Raw genomic sequence first — 17,670 nt, 5'->3', positions numbered from 1 at the left:
AAGTACATGTTGAAAATTCGATCGTTTAAAGTATGTATCCAGTGCAACGATTTCAGATCATTCACCCTTTACCGAGGTTTTGTACTACCTACAGGTCTTGCACTAGATACATCGAATGGAATGCTAACATCGCTGCGTCAACTTCACTGTCAATCACGTTTCTACGAAGAGAGATTTCTCTGCAATGGTTATTCCAAGTTTCCGCATGTTCAATGTTCGTGCGATTACATTCTTCCTTTATTTTTCGATTACCTTATATGCCAGGGAGTGACAGCTGCGACTACTACTCACCGCACGGTTGAATTTCGCTTGGAACTACAACTTTTACCTTATCGCAATAAACTCTCTGATAAGCGTGCCGCCGGGCTATGCAGTTCAATCTGTATGGATTCTTTATGTCACGATCATGATCGCCTTGGATGCTTTATAGTAGAAGGAAACTGACAGGCTGTAGATTGATATCAAGAGCTGACTTGTTAGTTATAATGCTATTTCACTGTGGAATTGAACGTTACTGCGACGTAGCAATAATCGACGATTTTTATGGAAATGAAACCACTGCTCCAAGTCGTAAATCGCTGTAATAAGAAATTAAAACCAGGAAATGATTAATTCAGGCTATTTACTAACTTTCTGGACATGTAGCACCTAAATTTTTCATCGCAGTCATGTAAGCAGAATACATTGTTATAAAAAATAACAATCATCCATGGGTTTTTGTTTTTTAATTTATTTTCATACGATTAGCATTCGTTGGGGTGTTACAACAAAAATTCTATTTTTCTCAACCGTTCTCTTCCCTCTGTCTAGTACCTGGAAAGTAAAAGAAATATCTCATTTTTTGTTGCAGTTTCATAACCGAGATCCTCAAATAGCTCAACGAAGAAGGGAAACACCAGATATTAAAACTGTAGTGTAAAAAGTTATCGTTGAAATAAATTTCGTCAAATTTCAATTTGGCGAAACATCAAAGCCTCCAAGACGTCGACCCCATCAGTGATCAAGTTAACCGGGGGTGGAACAGGTGGGGGTGGGGAACAGGTGTCCCCTGGTCCCGAGCTACCTCCCCCTGTCACCCCTGCAGAGCTAAATGATCCAATGGATAATAAGAAAACCGGATCGGAGGCGGTTAACACGTTTGTACCAAATGCAACAGACGCCACTATGAGTTTAGTTCTTCAATTAGGTACTGTTGAAAAAACACCTGAAGAAGTTAGCAATAACAACACTTCCGTACTACCTCAAGAATTGACTGCCTCGATACCAACGATCAGTGGGGTAATTGGTAAACCTTTGGTTGCAGCTGGTAACTGCAACAACAAAACCCAGAACTTGCAACAAAATTTAAAAACTGTTAACATCACGACGGTAGCAGCTGGCTCTGCATTACCGCCTACTGTGAAACCTGTAACTGTTACTTACCCGGTAAACAGGACTGTCAGAGATGCCCAGAGAATCGGAGGTACGCAGACCAACACTACACAAGTCTTAACTACTCGGGTTATTTCACAGAAACTACCACAATCCACTTACCAAATACATCCGACTTCTTTACCATTGAATTCTGCTGCACACGCTGTTCATTTACCAATAAAATCATTGCACTCACCTGGCACCAATGTACCTAAGATCCAATCTTTGCCGTCTCCGACGGTTCCTCAAACTGCAACTGTTCAAACTAAAATCTCGGTCACGCCGCCAAATGTTGTTCAAACTAAACAGCAGCCGACCACAATAACAAACTTGCAGCCGGCCATGCATCAGAAATTACAAGTTTCTACGCAACAAATTTTGAGTACATCTGGTATCAAAACGATCACTACAACATCCGTGCCAAATGTGCAAAGGATACAAGTGAAGTCCCAAGGTATCGGTGGAAAATCACAAACTGTTAATTTACAGAAGGTCAAAACAATTACCAATGTAAACAATCAAACCGGGCAGCGAGGAGGCAACTTACCGAGAATACAAACTGTACCCAAGTCCCAAGTAATCACCACTCCCACAACTCAAACCGTGCAAGTTTCAATGAGCCAAGTAATGAACAGTGCAAATATGCAAAGAATACAGCAGGTTAATTCTTCCAATGTACAACAACAACAACAACAACAACAACAACAACAACAACAACAACAACAACACGTGCAAAAAGTTAATCAACCATTGAACGTTGGCAATGTGCAAAAGGTGACGCAAGTATTTAACAATCAGAAAGTTCAAACTCAAGTGATAACCAATACGGCAGGCCATGGTGTTCAAAAAGTACAACATTCCGGACTGCAACAAGTACAACATATGCCACAAAAAAGGGCTCAGAGAGCCACTCATAAAGGACTCGGTGTACAAAAGCAGCAGCAACCTGCTACAATGAATAATTTTTCAAAAACTGTCAACTCTGTAGCTGGTATACAGAAGATACAAACGAATGCCCAACAGCAGCAGAAAAATAATATGCAAACAACACAACAGCAGAGGCCACAGACCATGGAGGTTCTTCAAAAATCTCAAACACTTGCGACGGTAAATTCGAACAAAACGCAATCTGTACCTAATATCACAAAAAGTAACAGCGTTCCAAATATTTCTAAGCTGCAGCACAATCAAAATTTACGTAATGTCGCCAAGCAGCAAATTGCTAGCCAACAACATCAACAGCAGCAGCAGCAGCAGCAACAACAACAAAAAGTTCATACTCCTCAACTATCTCAGCTACAGCAACAACTGATGCATCAAACCTCGCAATCACAGCAACAGCAGCATCAAACCTCGCAACCACTACAACAGCAGCAACAACAGCAGCATATTGTACAAAAGCAACAGCAACAAATAAATGTTGTTTCCCAAACACAAAAGTGTCAATCTGGTACTGGAGTACAACAAAAAGTGGCCACTATTACGTCTGTTCCAAACAATCAGAGGGTACAGGCAACTACCAATTCAAAAGCCCAACAGCAGCAACAACAACAACAAACTCAAATGGTGCTAAGGGTTGGTCCACAGAAAAATCAATCTCAGAACATGCAGCCAGGAAAATTGAAGCCTGTTTCTCAGAAAATGATCAACAACGTCAAGCCTTTGAACCAGCAAAATGTTGTACAGCAATCGAATCGTACAGTAAACTCCCAGCCAGTGAAAATAATTCAACAGCAGCAACAAAATATCATTGGCCCTCAAAATACCCAGAAACAGCCGGGGTGCATTAAAACTATACCGCCTCAAAAGCCTGCGCAAAGAAATCATGTGCAAAAGATGTCCGGTATCAAGACATCTTTGAATACTAATTTAAGCTCTTTGAAAGGACAGGGAACACTATCATCAATTGCACAGCAGAAAACTTGTATTAAAACCTTACTTCCTCAACAACCTGGCGGGCCAAATGTGTCATCCCATAAAAATCAACCTGTCAAGATTCAACAGCAAACAATACAGCAAAAACAACTTGTCATTACTGCTCAACATCCACAGCAGACGAGAGCCCAGACTGGTCAAATTAAAACACTCCTACCAGTCGCGAGCGTAGACACTCGCAGAGAGAGTGAAAACAAGTGAGTACATTTTCGTTTCTGAATAAAGTTTAATACACATCTTGCGATGTTAGAATTTTTCTGCATCAGACTCACAAAGACCCGTCTTTTGCACAAATATTTATACTAATGTACATCCATACCTTTAAAAATAATCCTGATAGAAATGAGACTGAAGCTTACTCAGCAAAAGATGACAGCACACAACCGGATCCTCAATCTCCAGTACGAAGAATGCCACTTCCATACGAGGTATTTATACTTCTGAAATTGTTATAAAGATGTATGATGTGACTTTACGGTGGTATTAGTGGATCCCTTTAGATTACCCTATTACTTCTTGGTACGGTAGTAGATGTGTGCTCCCTTGCATGGTTTGAACAACAGCTTCTCTAATTGTAGTGTCTCCAGTTTGTCCTACAAGACCACAACTACGGCGCACCTCCACCGAGAACACCTCCCCCAGCATCGCCTCCACCACATCCTAAACAACAGCCCATCAATGGTGGAACAAGTTCTGCTACAGCGTCTCAGCATCCTTTCATTTATGGACAACGTAAGCATGGAAATGCATAAAAGTTCAGTTTATCATCCCGCACTGTTCCCAATCACGGAAAAAATCACTTTTCATTGATTATTTAGCAGTGAGCAGTAAGAATGTTGAAGACGATGCAGGTAGTGCGATAAGCAGTGAGGCTGGACGAGAGGCAGAACCAGAAGGTGAAGAAACTGAGACAGCACCAGAAGGCGAGGGAGATGACGAAGATAGTGTGACAAGATGCATTTGGTAACTATTTAGGATGTGCATTAAGTCATTTTTATTACTTCATTTATTTATGTCTGCCAGATAGAACAATTGTTGAACATAAATAAATATTCAATCATGAACATTTAAATTTATTGCATGACTGAGCCTGATCTATTTCATTGACAACATTTACTTTTCTTATTTTTACAGTGATTTCGAACATGATGATGGATACATGATCTGCTGTGATCGTTGCTTGTAAGTAGACTATTTTTTACTGAATACTTATTCTGTTTGGTAATAATGAAGTATAATTTTTTCTAATTTTCTATTATCCTGATTCATAGTATGATAGTTTGATTAGTTTTCAACACCTTCAAAAAATGCAGGATATTTTATTCAAAGTTTTCCATGTATTCAAAAACATTTACAGTATTGAACCCAGTATTGAAATATCTTGATAGGCACTTGATTCAGTGCTTGCGATTATCAGCTAATAGCAATGAATTAATAATAAAACACTTTCTGAACAGAGTTTGGCAACACGTTGATTGCATGGGCATAGATCGATCTAACATACCTGATGAATATCTATGCGAAATGTGTCGGCCACGCCGTGTCGATAGACAGAGAGCACGCGCGCTGCAACTTCGAAAGCGTGAGGAGCTTCTGAATTCAGACACATCTTCCGATTCGTCGTCTACCAGCTCAGCTGATACTGACGTTGGCGTAAATCCAGTACAGAAGAAGCGGGCTCCTCAGCAGCAACAGCAGCAACAACAACATCAGCAAGCCCAGCAGCAGCAGCAGCAACAACAACAGCAACAAGTCCAGCAACCTCAGCAACCGCAGCCGCAACCTCAGCAGCAGCAACAACAACAACCACCACAGCAACCGACTTTGAGAAGAAAATCTGATCCTCCGCCACAAGTCAGACGATTGAGTACTAACAACAATAATAATAATGTTGCAAAGCGACAAAGAAGAGATCCTCATCCAAGGCAGAGTAGCGCAGTGCGTAAAAAGGAAACTGTCAAACGCGGCCTCGGCAAAAGAAAGACTAAGAGGCGAATGAGCCTAGAGGATAGAGAGGAGGATACACAAGATGCATGGGGAACTAACATGGCTCCTTTGAGACAGTGGATAGAGCGGTATGAAGAGGCAGTAACCAATCATTACAGTCCTGAACTTCGGGCTAGGATATCCAGCATCAAAGTCAATGGAGCTCATGGTGATTTGAGGCAGAGCAATATGAATGCTGCTGCGACTGGAAAGTGTAGGCTTAACGTGCATAGTAATAACCTGAGAGTAAGTATCCTTTATTTTTTGTCTGCAATCAAAATTTTTCCATTTGTGAAAATGCTCTTGTAATTGACCGCTTAATTTTTCGCACGAAATAACTGTTTTAAATGATATTTTCAATTATCTTTTTTTCCTTTCACAAATAGTTCCTGGTTGCCACTATGTATTTGCCACCGAACACTCCAGTCGTTGAACTTCGTGGGAAATACATGCTGAGTACCCAGCACAGGCCTTCGCATCCGCAAGGTCGACAACACGCACAGAGACCAGGACCTTTTGTGTTTTTTTACCGATTGCCACGCGACGGGACAGAAGTTTGTGTTGATACAAGAACTTATGGTAACGACGCGAGGTTCGTTCGTAGAAGTTGTAAACCGAACGCCGAGGTGAAACATTGCATAGAAAAAGGAACATTGCATTTGTACATTGTCACAACAACAAATATCGAAAAAAATGCTGAAATCACAATCAAGCATGAGCAGCACGATATAATGCTCTCTCCGAATTCAAATTTACCTATTGCACCACTTATTTGTGCTTGCAACAATACGCGAGAATGTCAAGTCGCAACTATGGGACAACCAAGTAGACGAGGAAGCAATGGAGCTCTTGCAGAAAATGCCGAGTAAGTACAAGTTCAACATTTTTTCTTATTCCAAATATAAACATCTCCTTGCACGAGAATTTTCGTTCATAAACATGTTTATAACATCGTTACTCAATACCCAATAATTTTGTATTTTCCATCAGTGGTAGAGAAAGAAGACGGCGAGGCAGAAGAAACACAATGTGTGAAGATAGTGATTCCTTGTCTGCAGTTTCTAGTACAAGTGTTACTCAGACAACCCCAACACCTGCGCCAGTACCAACCACGGCTCCTCCTCGAAGAACTATCACAAATGTTAATGTAAGTGCAACAGTGACACGTCAGGTAGCTAAAGAAGAACTGCCAATCACAGTGCAGCAGCCTCTTACTTCGCCTTCGACTACACCGTCGCAAGCGCCGGAGACAAATAAGAAGGATAAAAAGAAAATGACGAGAGAAGAGCGTAAGATGGAAGCGATCATGAAGGCTTTTGAAAGATTGGAAAAAGCAGAGCAAAGGAAACAGGAAGTTCAGGCAAGAAATGCCCAGAGAAAAGAATCTGGTGGTACGCATAGTGACAACGAGGAAAGTCAAGTTACTTCCGCTCCTCCGTTGAAACAAAAATCCCAAAACACGGAAAGGCCTATTCGACGAAAGAGGAGAAAGGGTCGCGCGCGAACAACCAGTAGTTCTCATTCGCAGCAAAGCAGATGCAGGACAAGATTAAATTCGGCAGACTCTGATATATCCTCGGGGGAAGAGAGCAATTCTCTGCAGTCACCACCTCTTCCTAATCAGAGTTACCCACCAATACGGGGAATGCCTTCTTACACTTCTCATCTTCACACTCCAACGAAAGATGTGACGGATTGCGGCAACGTTGGAGCTGTCAGTCATCATGGAATTCCAACAGCTGCTGGCCTGCTACTTGCTTTGGCAAATTCTAACATACCAGGGCCGAGTTCTCCACCTCTCCAGCAGCCGGCTCCAATCAAGAGTCCTACATGCGATAGCGGCGCCAGTAGCAGCTCCCAAAGCTCAACTCCATCTACCCCTTTGTCTTCCGCTTGTTTACTGGTCGCAGCAGCTGTCGGGCCGTTGGCGCCAGGTTTCAAGTTTCCAAAAACTAAGAAAGTCCTGATGAATGAGTGGCTGAAAGAATCTCCAGATCCGCCTCAAACCCATATTCCTCAGATATCTCCGATACCTGCTGTGCCTCCAGCACCATTAAACAATCCTGTCAATCAATTGAACAAGCCGACCGACTTTTTATCACCAACCGATCCATCGCCTGAATTTCTCACTCAAAGTTACGCAGCTAAAAGTTTGGCCACTTTGGTCCAGGCCGCGAATTCTGTTTCCGGAATTTGCGACTCTCCTCCGCAGCGGAGACAAACTATACCTGGAAATTCCTCATGCTCAGGATCTACCGGCTCCGCGAAAAAGAGGTGGCTAAGACAAGCTATTTCTGAAGAATGCGATTCTCCTAACAGCAGGCCAGAGAGTCCACCCAACGAAATAGTTGCAGCACCACCCAAAAAAAGAAGGATTGCCAGGGAAAGCTTGTCATCTGACAATTATACACCACCTACCACACCAACTCTGCTGACATCTGAACAACCCACACTTTCTCAGCCAACATGTCATAATGAGGTAAGTTAACGAAAACAAATTCAAATTTCATGTGATAATGGCAATCTTGATTTACCCTTGGTTATTTAGCCTATTTTCATACTACAAATTTAGCAATTTTTTTATCTCTAACTCACGTTGAAAATTCAAAGGAAAGTTTTAAAAATAATCTCCGCATGTCCAAAACAAAAACCCCAGTTTCCCGTTTTTTGAGAACTTATCCATATCTTGCGGGAACCTCATTTTTTTTTTCCAGGATGAGTTCGTGGATATGCCTCAATCCCCCATTAACGAGAGTTCCACACCCAATTTAGAATATGGACAAGACAATGTGAAGGATGAAGTTGATTCAGAATCTGAAACAGTAGATGTGAACGAGATGAAAGAAAAAATCGAGTTCTCAACTTCTAAATTTGACAATCCTCAATCAGCACTTTGCATCAAAGATGAGGAAGATGACGAACCAATGCCAATGGTTAAAAGCGAATCGATACTTCCAGTAAAAGCGCTAAGTAACGAGTTCGTAAAAGACGAAAAACCTTTGAAGAATTCACAGTCCCCTTGTAAGTCTGAACCAGCTGTTATCAAAAATGAAATTTCTGAAGCTCAACTAATGTCTGTCAATAAAACTGAACCAACTAAGGTAAAAGACGAGCAAACGGAACATCAGGGAGAGTCTCAAAACATCAAAAGAGAACCAATTTCGTTAAAGAAGGAACCGCAAGTGGTGCTAATTGAAAAAGGCACTGTGGAAATTATCGATCAAAATGAACCAGATACAGAAATGGAAGACCTAAGTTCACCGATTGCTGCAATGGAGTCAGACGCAGTACTAAAACAACGGGCAGCTGAAATGCGGCTTGAATTTAGTGGCAGTATTGCAGAAATAGTGAATATTGCCAGTGAAAATGAAAAATCCGACGATGACAGGAAGTTCGAGAACAATAGATCCGATGAAGTGAAATCAGACGACAACATGTCTATAGACGAGTTCGATGTCGAGGCGCAAATGATGAAAATTACTGGGGATGATGGAAATGATTACAAAGAGAAAGTCGACACAAGTTCGGAGAAAGACAAGAGCATGGACGGCATCGAAGGGCTAATGGAAAGTTCGAAAGAGGATTCCGAATCTGAAGATAGAGACATGGATGATCTTAAGGAGGAGAGTATTTCGTTTAAAGAATTTCATATAAACTCTGAGATGCGGGCATTTAAAGAGTTTGAAAAAAAAACCGAGAAGAGAGACTTCATTGATTTCGAAATCAAACAAACTACAAATCGTGACAATTTCGAACCTCCGAAGGTAGACAACTTAATTGAGTCGGTAACTTCGTCGGAAGAATCTATACTCGAGTCAACGTCGTCGAACATTGATGTGGAATCAATCGCAGATGCTCCGCAGATTCAATTTCCCATTCCACCACTTAGTGAAAGAATACGTAAAAAACCTGAACAAACACAACCCGCCAAGTTGCAGCTTGATTTTGAAGCATCGATCATAGAATCTACTATCGAGATTGAAGCAGGTAATGCTTCGATAGAAGATGAACAAAAATCCATGCTCTCTTCGGCCCTCAGAGAATTATTAGAGGCGAAAATTGATGTTGATTCAGAACCAGTGAAAATGGAGATATCAAACGAAGAAATGAACGTTATTTCTAGTGAGGATCAGATGGACAGAATATCATGTACCAATCCTGTTAAAAATGACGATGATATCGTGAAATCTGAAAAACATCCCGCACGAGTTGAAAACGTTTCTGCAAGGGTCGAGGAAAGTGTTTCAAACGAACCCAAACGTCTGAAAGATCCCAGAACTATTATGCCCACGGATATGCCAGCCCCACCTGCCTTGAAGCCGGAGATGCCTGCTCCAGTCAAGCGCAAGGTTAGAACGGTAGGAATGTGGTAGAGAGCCTGTCTAGGACAGAATGCTTCTTCCTTTTTTAGTTTTCTCTATTGTTTTTCGTTCCTTTGTAATTATTACTACTCGCAGTGGCTGAATTGTCTGAAATCTTTAGGGTGTATGTTATGTGTGATAATTCAAGTGTATGGCATGATTGAATGATCCTATTACACTCAAATCCAAAAACACAATGCTATATAGGTGTCACTATTATTACATTGCATTTATTATGTGAGGGTCGCAATTTTACTATAGAATGGCTGGATATAGAACTGATTGTATCCAAAGCTTTATTTTAATTATCGACAATTACCTTTGATTTTGATAGTAACTCAAAAAGATTTTTCATGTTATCAAAAACATAGCAAAGACTGTGCATAATTTGAATACAAGCAAACGTCGTAACACAGTATAAATTAACCCCAATCTATTTCACCTGTGTTGTATTTATTTACTCATTTTTCTTTGTATCTGCAATAGAACCAGGCATTGTTTTTTTTATATCCAGTTATTCTCCATTTTGCATGTGTTCACAAATTGTTTTCATAAACTGATATTTTTCTTTCACTCCCGATTCTAGGTGTAATCCATTGACGATTTACCTAGAATCGCCAAGACAAAAAATATGCTTAATGTAAGTAGGTAGTTGTAAAAATAGCTGTATGTTTAGCTTGTGATTTATTTGAAATACGAACTTTTTTTTTTTATTCACATCTCTGTCAAACCTATTTTCTCTCGTATCAAAGCAACAAGATGTAAGCTGGAAATCATGTCAATCAAGGAGTTCGAGGTACCATTGTAGCATTTCCCTGATGAAAAATCTCTGCACTAAGTTGAATGTTTCAATAACTAAAACCTCAAATTCTGATTACTGATCATTTAATTTTACATGAATTGAAATCACTGACGTTAAATATACAATTCTTAATCATATTGTTATTCAGTGAATGTCATCTTAAATTGTTGAAAGAGTCTATTAAATGACATCAGCAATTGGGACATTCATCTTAGCTGCTTTATTCGGCCTTGAAATTGGATGATTGCTGTAAATACTTCTGAATAGCCTCTGCGCATCATTAGCAAATGCGCTATTCCATTACATGTAATGCATATGTTATGAGCTATGATTGTTCAAATTATTCTCCAGCTTAGAACGACCAGATGCATTTGTGTGAAGTGAAATTTATAAAGAATTCAGCAACTTAGAAAAAGTAGGCTTGCATTGAAGTATTATCTTGCACTGTTTTGCAACCTAGTGAAAATCCATAAACTCTCAGATAATCAACGGAGGTATTCAATTTTTTTGTAGTTGTCAATATCAGAGTATCGAAAACGTAAGCAACAGTCTACTGGCACACCACCTGAGCCAGAACCAGAGCCATCAACTGACACATTGTCAGAACGGGGGGGTGCAAGGGGTAGATCAGACAGTGCTAGTAGTGGAACTTCTTCGCTAAGCTCTGACGAAGAAGGAAATTCAAAAGTTCCATTGGATCTACCAAGCTTAACAACTCTACCACTGTTCATCAACGTAGATAGCGATGAAAAGAAAGGCGAGTGATCCTTGGAGCACTTAGTAAAAGATTTGCATATACAGTCGCTGCCATTACCAGTGAGCATAGGGATAGAGTGCTGGATTCAGCGTAATCATCTTTTGGTATATCCGCAATCTCTCGCAGGTCAGTAATTTAGACCTATATGTGACAAGGTTTCCTTAAATCTCAATGTCCTTCTACTATTTCAACAATGATTCAGAATAACTGAGGCGCTTCAAAAATAAAACGAAAAAGAAACAACCTATCAATCAATGCCTCGTTATAAAGTAGCGAAGCACTAATCTTCCAGTATTTTGATGCTCTTTTTTTTTAATGTAGCATCCAGCACTCATCTCTGTTCTAACATAGATTCAATAATAAAAAATGCTCAAAAATTGATAATTTTAGCACGAGTTATACTCCACATATGAGTAGGCAACCTAGGTAAATGAATTGCACAGTTTTACAACTACTTTCATTACTTTGTTGTCAATTTATGTAGAAGTCTTCATGAATCAAAATTCACAATATTTTTCATCGATAGCGTTTAGGTCTTAAGACCTTTGTCTACCCTGAACCTACGAATTAAAATATTATACGAATTTGAACAATCAATAGGTGGAGAAGAAGGAGTAATGGGCTGGTCTGCTGCCCCAACTTTGGTTGAACGCCAGCGAGAGAATCTTACCGAGAGACTAAAACGCGAGTTTGGACTGTTTCTCAGTGACGATGAGGAAGAAAGAGCCCGCAAACAAGGTATAAATCTTCCATAAATTTTCTAATGTAACCATTTCTGAATAATTTTTGCATAATCTCTGACATTAGCATCTGCCATATTCTATAAAATGTAATTGAAAATATCAAATTTTGGTTCTATTTGCAGGTTTGACTGCAGAGGCAATTCTGAAAGCCCGGAAATTGTCCCCTTCTGCTCATACTCCCATTCCTATTGCAGCGACTGTGTATCCATCTCCGCAATTACCTCCCCAACCTTATATACCTCCTCCTGGCTCGGCCCCGATCCATTTTCCTCAGTTTCAAGCTAAACCAGTGCCAGTGCAATACTCGAATTTCGCAGTGCCTCAAGCGGTGTCTCAGCCAATATATCCTAGCGCGGCAGCACAACCTTTGCCAAACAAACAACAAACGCAACAATTTTTAATACCTCAAGCACCGCCAGGTTCTAATCCTTACCCACCGCAGTTCGTACCATCATCGTCGGCTGTTCCAGCCCAGAGATTTCCAACTGCGCCGCCACCACCACCACCACCACCACCACCTCCGCTACCGCCGACTGCTCAATTTTTTCCACCACCATCCCAGGCTCAGAAAACGTTCTTCAACCATCCGGCGCCAAGAACATAACTCACGCTAAGGCTAGTAACGTTGCAAATTTTTTAGTCAAGTGAAAGAACTTTAAAACTGAAATATTTCTTTTGTTGTTGACTATATTGATATTGTCAAATTGTGTATATGCTGGTCCGGTGATTATTATACACAAGCTTTGCTACTCCTGGACTTCTGATGAAGCATGAAAGCTTAGAAAGTGTCTTCTGAGTTTGAGATACTAAAAAAAAGGCTGTGCGTGACAAATGTGACGAGCCTTCTTTCAGAATGTTTTGTATATTTTTCTCTATCTTTTATTCTTTAATTTTCTCCTTTTACCCCCTCTGCATTATTTGTATGCTTTCAAACGATTATTACGATAAACAGCAAGGCATTGGATGTTGCGAAAAAAATATACCGTACTATCAGCCAGTTAGGTCTTAGTTTGGTTGTACATATACAAACAAATACGATTGGGGAGTATTTTTAGTCTGTTGTATTTATTTTGACTGTAAGAAAGTGCTGAAACCGGTGTTGCATTTTGTAGTAATTATTCGTCACATTAGTCTTACATCTTTCTGATGAAATGTTGTGTGACAGAGTTCACCCAGGTTTCGATTGACCAGTTTGACAAGTTTGAAGCATAGTGTTCAAACAGGGAATGAGTGGCTTTGATATTTTGTTATGTTTTCAAGACGTTGGCAATTTGAACATTTCATCACACGTATTCTCGACCCCTCTTCCCCCTATTTACTCCAAGAATAATCAGTTTAGAAGCGATACACTTCACATAAACGAATCATCCTAATGTGTTGAAATATAGCATTAATCTGTTATTGATAAAAACGATTTCAATTAACACAATATAGGCTGGAGAGATCAATCTCAAGATTTGTTTGATCAATTACCGTACGAACTCTGCTTTATATTTATAGAACAGAAGGTAATACCGTTACTAAATCGAAGATTGATACCTACATCTTCAATATTACATGTAATATGCACATTATATACATTTGAACCTACATTGTCCATCTTGTCTGTACATATTATTTACATACATGCATAATATAATATAACGATATAAAAATTATATATTTAACTTTAGTTATTTTAGATTGATATATAGACTTATATCGTATAGGTAAGTGGGGTGCTGTTACATATTATCAGCATTATGCCCAAAATTCTCTATATTTTATATTTGATTGTAAAATGCCCAATGATTAGTTATAATAAATGAAAAATGCTAAAATTTATTTTTGACTTTGGATTTGATTTATTGTATGATATACTCATACACAGGTTAAATGGTCGGACTCTCCAGCTATTCGCGACAGTTAACATTTATAATTCTATCGTGAATTTGTACATTGTGCACCTTTATTTTTTTTTTTTTTTTTTTGTCGTTGCTGGAAATGATCGACCAATTTCTTACGGCCTGGCTTAGCATGGTCTATTAAACTTGAATCGAAAAAAAATTGTTTTTCTGAATTCGTCAACTATTCGAAGTTTCGAAAAAATCGCGTTTATTTTTTGTATTTCAAAATGAACTGTTTTTTTTTTTTTTTAGGATACAGTTTTCCAATAAAAATGTTTTAAATTATATGTATTTTAGTTACATAGTTGATAGAGGTACAAATGTATATTTCAGTTACATGAAAGCAGTGAACACAAAGTGTAAATGAAAAAAGTAAAAAAAAAAAAGGCGAAGAAAGAATCATTTTTAAAACAAGGGAAAATTATTATCCCAGAACTTAACATTCAACTAAGTACAAAACTCGATGAACGGCGAAAATTTTTTTTAATGTTAAACATTAAAACTAGAATAAAAATAAAAAATATCTATCATGGCAGGAAAGTTGTAGAAAAAATTTTTAAGTAAAAATATACCATTGCCATTAACATTTTTTACCTCTGTACATTGCAGAGAACCAGCTCAAATTCTTGCGTTTTTGGTAGATTCATGACAAAATAACCAAAACGTAAAATTTCATCAATAAAAAGCAGCTTTCATGAGAAGCATGGAACTTTTCAGATTTTCAGTTGTATGGAATTTCCGAAATGCATTAAAATGTAGATTGCATTTTCATATTTTTCCACTTTTGCACACACGTTGAAGATTATTGATTTTACAACGTGTTTGTTCGTTCTTTCTGTCTATGGGCAATATTTACTAAAAATATGCAGTCACACGTATACCTACATATAAATATTTTTTTTAATAACATAATCTGCTAGTTACGCAACTATCCAGTGCATAATAATTATATTACTTCATACATCTGAATAGATAACCAATACTTAAGAATTAAGTCAATCTAACTCTTGTATATGTGTACATAGCATAAGTGTATGCAGCAGTTAATATTTGTCACGGTCATGAATTTTTTAAATATAGGTGGGACACATGCTTTTTTTTAACTTAAAGAATATGTGATGATGTCAATCTTGCTGTAATTTTCTTCTTTGCTGTAATTTTACATATAGAGAAAATATGAATCAAGTATGCAATTTATTCCATAAATTCTGTTGCATGTAATTAAATGATAAATTGGCTAAGTTTTCATCACATTATGTAGTTAGCTGCACACAATACACCTAAAGAAAACATACAAATATGCGGCCAGCACTGGCAGTAACATCATCCGCTGTAGTCCCAATGAACCTTTGACGCTCATGGTTGTTTTCAAGCTGCATTATTGGTGCTGATGGCAGATTTAAAAATCTTGTACCTTTCGAATAAGCTTAAATAACGATGTTTTTCTTATATTAAGTTGTAAATTCATTTGTAAATATGTACTTCCTTGGTAAATTATAACTTATCCAAATCGACATTGAAGCAAAAATACATATAGGGCACTCTGCGCCAAAAGTACCGAGGTTGGATCCTCACCATTTTTTATTTCGTTTGAAAAATTATATGCCATTGTCCCAACTTCAAATAGTACCCTGAATTTTGAGAATTTTTTCAAATTGTTAAACTACGGCATAAGACATAGTATTCAAAAATCATAAGTAATGTAAATTCATTCAAGAAAATCTGGAAAAATCAAGGATATTGTTTTGGAGTAGGGATAATTGCATAAAATTTTTTGAACAAAATCGAAAATGATGAATTACTTGAAATTGAAATATTAAACATGTTCACAATATGACGATTTACAAAGAAACGAGCAGTTTATTCTTGTTTTTTTTTTTAGGCTTCTATTTGTGGTGGCGATGTGATATAATATTTCATTGAAAAAACTTCTATTTAAATAAATTATACACAGACTAAATTGTAAAGCTCCAGTGTATTAAAAAATTTATTGGTGAATTCATTCTAATAAATCTTCTGTATTTTGATGTTGAGATGCAGCTCAATGCAATATATTGGTACAAAATTATGATAAATATAGTATTAGTTGTTTTTATAAAAGTTCATATTATCCGTGTAAGGTTGGTTACAAATTGGATGTCTTTATTGAGTACTTCAAATTTCTTAAGTTTTGCATTTTGATACTTGAGATAGAAAGAAAAAAATATTCAAATGCCGTAAAGAATTACTTACACTTCATATCTTGCATTAATTTAAGCTTTTCCGTCTGTTATTCAATGCTTTGCATCAATACAATATAAGCGAACATTATTTCTGAGGTTGTGTATAAAGGGTTTGAATAGTAGTATTCTGCAAAAAAATGAGACACAAAATTCACGTAACATTTTTTTAGGCTTGCAATGAATGAGATCTTCACCTTTGTAATATAATTTTTCACGTAAATTGCAGTGCAGGTATGATACGCTAGAATACCTCAATTTTTAACTGCCTATTTTAAGGAACATTTCTTTTACTATCTGAATGTACTGAGGCATAAATAAAATTCGTCTTGGCGCAGCTAACTGCTCTTTTTTGATTTTCTAAAAAGACAAAATAACAGTTTTAAACAATTGCGAACACGGTGTACTCTATCAAATTCGTTTCATCTTTTGCATGTTCCTACTGAGAGTTCAAAACTAGTTTTAATTTAATTCTTTTTTGTAAGCCATTAACATGTTCTGTAAATAATTAGTAGCCTTCGAACAAATATTGTTACTTTAAGTCTTTTATTGCTTTTTTTTATTATGAAACTAATTATAGGTACTAACACCTGTATTACGTAGCGTTTCACGCATTGCAAACGCTCAATATTCTTTTTACACTTACAAAATTTTCTTTTCATTAATTATCTGAACACCAAAATTTTTGGTAGATTGGATGTGTTTTTCAACTTCAACCAATTAAACTGCAATAATCGTTGCGCTTGCAAGACTTAATACGTGTTTTAGTAGTACGATAATATAACTGCATAAGTAACTGATGATCCGCGTCCGAATTCGTATACAGTATTATAAGTATATCAAACCCAAGCACTTGAGTTACTAAATCTGTGATGAATTTATAAAAAGTTCGAAATTTCAAAAAATAAATTCATAGACCAAAGAAGAGCGCAACTATTTGATCTCGATATTTCAAATCTCTGATTGTACTGCTGGTGGAGTTGTTTTTAACAACCGGTTGTACTTGGTTGTGATTGGAAAAAAATTCTGACAATATCGTCTTTAACAAAGTATGTAAATTTGTTTGGTTGAATTTTGATTCTTTGAGTATATTATTTACGTTTACTGTATTTTTTTTGCTACACTAAAATACACATGTGTAACGATAGTTCCAATATTAAAATTACAAGAAAAAAAAACAGAGACACCCTTACAAGTGAACAATTTGTGTGCTATCTCAAACAATGATACAGCATCTGATTGAATAGTAAATTATGTGTACAGCGTTTAATCAGTGGTCTTGATATAGAATGAACTATTTATTATGTTTGCATACAACTAAGATGCAATCTGGCATAAAGAAGCTTGATTTTTATAAATTGTAGCAAGATATCAGCGCCAAAGTTCGAAAAATGTCTCAATATATGGTCATGTCTCGTTCTGTTTTAACGGAAGCACGATCTAGAATTTTACAATTAACAGCACCAGTTGTATTGGTATATTAAAAAATTATTCAATATTCCGTTGGTCTACATCTCAAGACTCAATGATCTTACATGGTAAAAAAAACTCACAATTCTGATACTTCC

General features: G+C 37.5%; 1 protein-coding gene across 16 annotated transcripts in view; it reads left to right on the top strand.

Moving 5' to 3' along the window:
- LOC124409204 (protein piccolo-like) overlaps nucleotides 1–14,278 on the top strand; it is a 31,920-nt gene extending 17,642 nt beyond the window's left edge. Inside the window, exons 2-15 of one of the 16 annotated variants that reach the window (XM_046886672.1) lie at nucleotides 851–2,142; nucleotides 2,671–3,545; nucleotides 3,689–3,776; nucleotides 3,927–4,080; nucleotides 4,167–4,311; nucleotides 4,483–4,530; nucleotides 4,806–5,100; nucleotides 5,137–5,580; nucleotides 5,721–6,199; nucleotides 6,325–7,813; nucleotides 8,049–9,692; nucleotides 11,011–11,254; nucleotides 11,855–11,992; nucleotides 12,120–14,278. In XM_046886672.1, the coding sequence (XP_046742628.1) occupies nucleotides 1,099–2,142; nucleotides 2,671–3,545; nucleotides 3,689–3,776; nucleotides 3,927–4,080; nucleotides 4,167–4,311; nucleotides 4,483–4,530; nucleotides 4,806–5,100; nucleotides 5,137–5,580; nucleotides 5,721–6,199; nucleotides 6,325–7,813; nucleotides 8,049–9,692; nucleotides 11,011–11,254; nucleotides 11,855–11,992; nucleotides 12,120–12,601 (7,569 nt within the window). In that variant the 5' untranslated portion in view covers nucleotides 851–1,098 and the 3' untranslated portion in view covers nucleotides 12,602–14,278. Of the gene's footprint in view, nucleotides 1–850; nucleotides 3,546–3,688; nucleotides 3,777–3,926; nucleotides 4,081–4,166; nucleotides 4,312–4,482; nucleotides 4,531–4,805; nucleotides 5,581–5,720; nucleotides 6,200–6,324; nucleotides 7,814–8,048; nucleotides 9,693–10,281; nucleotides 10,336–11,010; nucleotides 11,381–11,854; nucleotides 11,993–12,119 lie in introns of those variants that run through there. The other 15 variants (XM_046886671.1, XM_046886670.1, XM_046886667.1 and 12 more) reach the window with 15 other exon arrangements.
- The last annotated feature ends 3,392 nt before the right edge of the window (nucleotides 14,279–17,670 follow it).

Source organism: Diprion similis, chromosome 8 (assembly GCF_021155765.1).
Source record: "Diprion similis isolate iyDipSimi1 chromosome 8, iyDipSimi1.1, whole genome shotgun sequence".
Classification (NCBI taxonomy): Eukaryota; Metazoa; Arthropoda; class Insecta; order Hymenoptera; family Diprionidae; genus Diprion; species Diprion similis.
This window is presented reverse-complemented; position numbering and strand designations above follow the sequence as displayed.